Genomic DNA, 8387 nt, shown 5'->3' with positions numbered 1-8387 from the left:
AAATACTTGTTTCTTGTTGGCCCTGAAATACTTGTTTCTTGTGGCATCGGGTATATCCACACACGATCTGCTGTTTCTAAAGTTAAATACCTTTCCTACCAGCTGTGCCGGGGAGGAGGGTGGGGGGCAGGCTCTGGTCTCCTCAGAGCCCTTCTCCAGCAGTTGGGACTCCCCAACTGTCAACCTCCGTCAGGTTGCACTCCAATGACAGTGCTCCATCTTCTCCTCCAGCTGCTCTGCTGCTGCCCCCGAGGCTTGAGGGCTTCCTCTCCCCGTCTCCAGCCACCACCCCTGCTGGTCACCTGCTGGGGCCCTCATGGACAAGTCTCTCAACGGCGGGACAATGAGCACTGGGTCTCATGCCTCTGGAACAGCACCATCAACCTGCGTTACCAGCCCACCCCAGGAGCAAGACCAGAGGCAGACTGGAAAGAGGGGCGGCCACCACCCCCGCCACACTGCTTCTGGTACCTGAACTCGGCCTGGGTGAAGAACACATCATGCTGGTCAGGCCAAGTCATGCTGCAGACAGGCCTCTTACCAGGAAGCACTCCTCCACCCATGGCCTCCAGCCTCCTTACAGTGCAATGCTCATCTGCTTCCTGCGCTGCACCCACGTGCTTTCACCACAATGTGAGCATCGAGATGTCTGCGCAGGATATGCGGCTCTTCGTGCTTTGGCCGCAGACACACCTGATCCACATGTGGCAGCCAGTAGAGCTGGGCTGGTGTGCACGCCTCAAGAGTGCCAGCTGGCAGTACCGCTTCAGCAGCCAGGGAGGCAGCCCCTCTACCCTTCTCCTTCCCAGCAGTGAGCACCGAGACATGCCGCCACCTGCTGCCTACCCAACAGCCGAGCTGCAACAGACCTGTGCCACCTACTACAGCTACCGCTTGACTGTGCGCTACAGGCACCACGGGCTCCACATTGCTTCAGTCAGCATCGAGCAGATGCCTCAGATAAGCCTCAGCCTCTCTCTCAAGGTAGAGCCTGACTTGCTGCATGTCCTCAGTGTCAGCTCCAAGCTTCTTAGTGTTCCTCAACAGCCCCTCAGCCTCTCCTGGAGGCTTCAGCCCCTTACGCCAAGGACACTGGCCTACAGACTGGTAGACATGCAGGCTATAGGAGGTTGGCTCCGTTCCTACAGTTCCTTTACTCTGCAGAGCAACTTCTGTGCCACTTCCACACCTCAGAGCCCGGGTGAGGTGGTGGTGGCCAGCATTTATTTTCATATTGATGGAAAGAGGTTCGAGGAATTGACAGGAGAACTACATCTACTCAATGGTACCCTGAGCCTAACTGCAGGCAGAGAAACTCCCACCCATGTCAACCTTCACCCAGGAAAGACCAACAGGAACACTTACATTTTCAGGTACAACCATGGAATGTTTTACACAACCAAAGAAAACAACAACCCTATTTCCACAGATGGCCCTAATACACGCACTGTGTTCTACCAACACAAGGAGCTCTCCTACTTACTCTCCATAGAGTTTGTGGCCTTCCAGTGGTACAAGTTCAATATGTACCTTTATATGAATCAGAAGAGGGCTTTGTTTAGGTCTCTGGCAGAAAGAGACCTTGAAGTCCATGTTTTCAGCAGTGGCCGTCCTTCTTTTCTGCAGAGCTTTACTTACTTAGTGTGGTTTATCCCTGCACAACATCCGATGCTACAGTGCGAGTGGACCTTCCATTTGCAGCTTTTTGGAACACAAAAAGACCACCTTCTCCAGAATAGCACGTACACATACAACGATCATGTAAGAAATGCCACACGTTTTGTCCGTCGCTCTGCTTTACCCTTTGATCCAGAGAAATACACGGGGTTTGTGGCAAAAGTGAACTGCACCAGACGTGCACTTAGACCGGCTCTTTTAGGAGTCAGAGTCAACAACTATGCTGCAAAAACCATAGAAGCACCAGTGTCTTGCCAGAAAGAAGCCTGTTACATAGACACCGTGCAGATTCAGAAACCTGTTCTTCACACCTCTGTCCTGCGCCAGAAAAGGGGGACATCTTTTTACCTCTTTGTCAGATTGCTAGTAGACTGCAAAGTTGGTATATCTATCAAACCCTTCTGGCGAATCTATCCCGTTCGGGACACAACAACTAATCCGGACTGGACAAAACCAATAAACTCTTCTTTGATGTATGGTGTAGAAATGATAGTCTTAACTGTTCCCAGTTTTACTTTAGATTACGGGTTGTATCTCTTTTATTTCACTGTTGCAATAACCCCAATTAGGACCACAACAGTCCTCAGGGGCTCAGATAAAGTTTATGTTCAGATTGAGAGCACCAATCTAGTCGCAAATATTGCAGGAGGCACGTTCCGCACAGTGGGTTTTTCTGATAATTGGACTCTTGATGGCTCTGCATCCTATGATCCTGATTCGCAGGAAGGACTAAAGGGAATCACATTTACTTGGTACTGCACTAAAGAGGTGTCAGACTATAAAAACATGAAAGTCAGCGCAGGAAAGAGATGCCATCCAGCCCAGAGGGATTTGAAATGGTTAACATCCTCAGGTCCAGTTCAAGTAATGCCACCAGAATCCCTCCCAGGAAACGCCGTATACTACTTTCGTCTAGTGATTCAAAAGGATAGAAGGAGGAGTTATGCCGACCAAACTGTAGATGTGCAGCCCGGCTCCCCACTCCTTCTGGACGTGGCATGCCTTGAAAACTGTGGTAGCACTCTAATTCCAACAGAGAGATTTACCTTGTCTGGAAAATGCCTAAACTGTAGAACAAACAGCCAGCCAGTCTACTACTGGTCCCTTTTTTCAGAAAACTCTACAGAAATTAGCTTTGACTGGTCTTCCAGAACCTCAACGGGGAGGTCTGGGGCTTACCTGTCTATACATGCTCTGACTTTTACAAAGACTGCACATCGATCCTACATACTCCTATTAAAAGTAACTACCTGGGATGGTAGGTCCTCACTCTACAGACATGCATTTAAAGTAAATTCTCCTCCTAGGGCTGGCAAGTGTACCATCAACCCACACTGGGGTACAGCCTTTCTGACAAAATTTGTTGTTCAATGCAGTGGATTTTCTGACAGCAATTTACCTCTGACATACAAAGTGATAGTAGCTTCCAACGTACCCAAAACTACCAAAATAACTTCTGTGGAGGAAAATACATTTGGCACAATTCTGTACTTTGGTTATCAGCCTAAAACTCCTCCATCTTTTCTCCCAATTGGAGTGCCCTCTCAGAAGTACACCTTGACACTTTACGTTCAAGTCCGCGATTCCCTTGGGGCGTTTACCCAAGTGAATTTATATGTCCGTGTACGGAACCCAGTTAACAGTCGACCACTAGCCATTGTGTTTCATGAACTGCTGGCCTCAGTGAGCGGTTTAAGCGCACCAATGACATCTTACCTCCAGACTGGAGATTATTTTAGCGCGGGTTATTTGGCTTATCTGGCAGCCTCAGTCTTAAACGATATTAAAACCTCACCAACTCTCCAGCTCCCTAAGGCTCAGTTTCGGGAAAGCCTGATTAAAACAGCCCTGAATATTTCAGTTGAGAGCACAATGGAAATCAACCAAGTAGTCGCTTCTCTTTCTCAAGTCACAGAGGAAGCTGATGAAGTGAACGTTAGATCACAAGACCTTGCCATTAAGAAACTGACAGAAGTAACAGGAGTGCTGAAGATACAGAGGAATGAGAGCCATTGGTCTGAGGAAGCAGAAATTCAAACCAGTGGAATACTAAGATGCTTGTCCAACATCCTGAGAGCTGCTCTTCTGCATCGCAGGAATGTCAATGTAAGTGGAGTTAAACAAGTCTTCTCCATCATGGAAAATTTAACAGAGATAGTTTTCCAGGGCAAAGTCCCTGGAGAAACAGAAACTCTAATGGAAACGAAACACTGGAATATCACTCTGAAGAAAGATGAAACCTGGAACATTGCAAATGCTTTCTCTACCAGAAACACCTGCAGGAATTGCTTTTATCCATCACTGAAAAAGGGAAATTATTCAGGATTGCCCCATGATGCTGTGATTTCCACCGCCCTTTTTGAGTTTGATGACAACCCCTTCCCTTGGTTAGGTTACACATCAGAAATTGCAACGATGGTCTTGGGTTTCAAAATGGCAGAGACCAAGGCTAATGGGGATCTACTAGGGATCGTGCCTGAAGGAGCAGAAATTACTATTGCTAGGAAAGAGAAAGAATCTTCAACTTTTCAATTAGCAATGGGACCCGATAAAACACAAGCTTACACAACTGGAGGATTTAGTTTTGAAGTCAACAGAAATACCAAAAGCATATACATCCAGATCCTGACAAAATTAAAAGTTACTTTCAAGGTGCTAGTATTTACAGGCACCCATGTCACTCATGCTCATCCCATAGCCTCGTTTGCTGCTTTTCACAACACGCCAACAGTTGCAAGCAAAAATGAGACAACTAGCACTGACTGTAACATTAAGGCTCCCTATATTATCTGTCTCCCAGAGTCATTGCTGACAGCCACAGCTCAAGGAAGCGGTACAGACACTCACAACATCTCCATTGTCTTGCTGACATCCTATGTTGTAAGGTATCAAACCCAGAGACTGGTGAGCATACACGTTTTTAGTGATCAGTGCTTATTTCTGGATGGGGTTCGAAGTCTGTGGAGAGAAGACACGTGCAGGATTGGCTCCCTGACCGACTGGCAGAGGGTGCACTGTGTCTGCAATATGAAGCGGAGTCGCAGAAGTTTGTCAGTCCACACTGTGTCAAATGCATCCACGTTCGACATCAGGTTCCTGGCAGCCAAAGTAATAGTTACCCCCAACACAGTAGATCTGGGAAAAACCCTGATAGCAGACATACCTAAAAACCCAGTGACCCTTTTAACAGTGCTCTTTATTTTTGCCGCCTACTTTCTTTTGTCCCTCTGGGCCATGAGAAAAGACAGGGCTGACAGGGACAGCAAAGACAAGATTATAGCTCTGCCAGACAACGACCCCTTTGATAAAGTGAGCTTTTTGGTCACTTTATATACAGGCAGTCGCTGGGGAGCTGGAACCAAAGCAGATGTCTTTCTTCAGCTCATCGGCCAGAATGGCACGAGTGACGTCCATTGTTTACGGCACCCACATTTTCTGTCTTTCCAACAAGGAAGCACTGATTGCTTTCTGTTAACCACTAAGAAAGACTTGGGAGACATTTGTTCCTTCAGGGTCTGGCACAATAACAAGGGCCTATCTCCAAGCTGGTTCTTAAGCAGAGCTAAAGTTGAGAATACGTCCACCAGGAAGACCTGGTTCTTTATGTGCAGGAAATGGCTTTCTCTTGACAAGGGCGATCACTTACTAGAAAGGACATTTTCCGCCACAAACCCCAAGACACCTCTGCCCAGAATCGACTATTTTTTGATTAATCTTGCCAACAGCCTGACAGAGGGCCATCTGTGGCTTTCGATTTTTGCTCACGTTCTCACTGGCACTTTCAGCAGGCTCCAAAGGTTGTCTTCATGTTTAGCAATATTATTATTAAACTTGCTTGTTAATATTATGTTCTTTAATGCTGACAAGAATGAAGAATCTCCAATACACTTGAGGTATTTGAGATCAATAACAGTAGGAATTGAATGTGCTTTGGTTACCATACCTGTGGAAATGATTATAATTGCCTTATTTAAGTATTCCCAGAAGGAACCTTCTCCTCGTGGTGTGGCTCAGACGGACCCAAAGGTCAGTTCACCCCTCCTGTCTGGAAATCTTAAGAACTGGAAGGAATGTTTGCAACAATTGCACCTTTCAGAAACTTCAGCACAATCAAGGAATATTATTCCCTTGGAGAACCTTCCTGGTCCCAGCAACTCACAGAGCCCACCATTTTCCAGAAAGACAAGAAGCAAGGGAGCTCCCCAAAACTGGAGTAATTACACAGTTTCTGAAAGAGATGCAAATGTAATTGGAACAGAGGAGCAGACGATAACCGCGAATTCCCCTCCAATGGCTAAGGCCTGCCAGAGAAGGCCACCATCAAATTCCAATTTTAGTAATAATTACGCAGAAGAAGGGGACAACTTTCAGAAGGAAAGGAAACCACTAAGCATTACCTCCATGCCCTTTCGCAAGAGACCGCACATAGTTTTTTGTTGGTGGTGTGTCTATCTCTCGTGGGCACTAGTTATAGCTGTCACTGGGCTATCATCATTTTTCATTGTGTTATATGGTTTGTCTTATGGCTATCAGACTTCACTAGAGTGGCTTTTAGCATCTGCAATCTCCTTTATTGAGAATGTGTTTCTCCTCTCAATTCTAAAAATCAGTTTTTTCTCAGCTATGAGTACAATTCGTCCAAAATACTGTGAAAACATCACATGGTTAACTCAGGAAAAGTATTCTGAGATTAAGTTGGCTAAAGAAATGATGAGTGCTGATGAGATGAGAGAGATGCACTTGAAACTTGCTGAAGTCAGAGGCACCAAGCAGTATAAGCCTTTAGAAGCTGATGAAATTGCAAACATGCTGAAAAGGGCAAAAATTAAAGTCAAGGCATTTATTTTCACAAAAGGTTTCATCAGTCACCTTGTCTTTTTAACACTGCTATTAAATTTTGCCTATTCCACTGAGAACACCAACAGTTTCCACTACAACCGATTCATCCATAACCAATTCTCTCCACGACTCTCCAGTGTAGATAAGCTAGAACATATCTACGTGTGGGTGAAAGACTTGTTCTTGCCTTTGATCCACAATGACATTCACCCAACCTTTCTTCCCGAGAGCTGGTCCAAAATCATTGGTTTGCCTAGGATGAGGCAAGTGCGGGCTAAAGGTACTGAGAAAAAATGTTTCCATCCTCACAGCTTTGTAAATAACTTTCTGATCAGTGAAAGCCACTGTCTTCACAAATATGGCAGTGACATCCCAGAGAAAGGTGACTACGCTGGCACTTGGACAAAAGCTGCCAACCAGTCTGTTTCCAAGGATGCCAGCAGTTACGGTGGGTTCACATACCAGCGAAACAGGACTCCGTGGATGTATTATTCATACGGAGATTTGCACACGTATGGACCAGCAGGATACACGTTTTACTTTTTCCCTGAAGAAGGAAGACCTAATTCAACGAAAAGGCTGGATGCTCTACAACAGAGCAACTGGCTTGATGAAAAGACATGGGCTGTGATCATTGAACTAACTACATTTAACTCAGATGCAGATCTCTTTTGCACCATCTCAGTCATATTTGAAATGTCTCATTTTGGGATCGTAAAACCAAGTTTGTCAGTACACTCTTTTGCACTCCCCATTTTTCATCAGCAAACTAAAGCTCAGATGTTTGTGTTTCTAATTGTTCTTGCCTTTCTGTTCATTTACATAGCAGATGAGCTTCACATCATAAGCCAAGAAAAAAAAGATTATATTAAAAACATTTCCAATATAATCAACTTTGGCTTAAAATCAGCATTCCTCCTTTTTGTTTTTTTAAAGGTCATAAAGTTTAAGGTGGGAGCAGATATAGTGAAGTTTTACTTACTTCACCCAAATGATTTCATTCATTTTCATGCAGTTTCTCATTTAGATCAGATTTTAAGGATTACTATGGGCTTTTTAGCATTTCTTGTAGTTTTGAAAACTCTAAAATATTCTCAATTTTTTTATGACGTGCGCCTGGCACAAAGATCGATCTTGGCAGCCCTTCCCGGAATCTCCTCAATGGCCCTCGTGGTGGTGGTGTACTTCTTTGTATTTATGGCTTTTGGCTACCTTGTGTTTGGGCAGCATGAATGGAATTACAGTAACATGATTCACTCAGCTCAGACCATATTCTCTTACTGTGTCTCAGCTTTCAGAGATACCGCATTTTCATCCAACAGGTTGCTGGGTGGTCTTTTCCTAGCCTCTTTCATGTTGGTGATGATCTGTGTCTTGATCAATCTCTTCCAAGCTGTTATTATGTCTGCCTATGGAGATATGAAACAGCCCGTATATGAAGAACCATCTGATGAAGCACAAGTGGTTACTTTTGTCTTGCAAAGGCTCAGAAGGATATTTTATCTTCTGATCTGCAAAACATCCAAAACCAGTGAGCCTGATCTTTTTCACAGTGTACTCTACGGGCAGCCTGAGAGAAGACATCAGCGACATTTAGGGCTCAAGAACAGAAAAATAAATGGAAAAAAAATGGTTTATCTTGTCATATGAGCAAGGAAAGATTTTGTATTCAAGACCTTTACTCTGTAACACTTGCATTTCAAATAAATGCTCATAAATAAATTATTTACTTTTAAGAATTTTTTAACATTCAACCCCTTAGTAGCAATTGTGCTCAGATTTTCTCCAGACTATTTTGCATCAATTTCAGTGGTGCTTGGCTGTCATGGTGTGGTGGGTTGACCCGGCTGGCAGGTAAGCCCCCACCCAGC

The 8387-nt window shown here is 44.9% G+C and overlaps 1 protein-coding gene across 1 annotated transcript; it reads left to right on the top strand.

Annotated features, from left to right (window-relative positions):
• The first annotated feature begins 204 nt into the window (after positions 1–204).
• On the top strand, positions 205–8209 carry PKDREJ (polycystin family receptor for egg jelly). Its single transcript, XM_076344496.1, has one exon. The coding sequence runs from the start codon at positions 205–207 to the stop codon at positions 8164–8166; it is 7962 nt and encodes a 2653-aa protein (XP_076200611.1). The 3' UTR covers positions 8167–8209.
• Positions 8210–8387: the final 178 nt, after the last annotated feature.

The sequence above is a fragment of the Aptenodytes patagonicus genome, chromosome 1 (assembly GCF_965638725.1).
Source record: "Aptenodytes patagonicus chromosome 1, bAptPat1.pri.cur, whole genome shotgun sequence".
Classification (NCBI taxonomy): Eukaryota; Metazoa; Chordata; class Aves; order Sphenisciformes; family Spheniscidae; genus Aptenodytes; species Aptenodytes patagonicus.
Note: the sequence above shows the minus strand (reverse complement) of the source record. Positions and strands in the feature narration are given on the sequence as shown.

Bases quoted from the DNA above. Each gene is read 5' to 3' on its own strand.
- PKDREJ (XM_076344496.1), top strand. From the start codon at position 205: ATGACAGTGCTCCATCTTCTCCTCCAGCTGCTCTGCTGCTGCCCCCGA.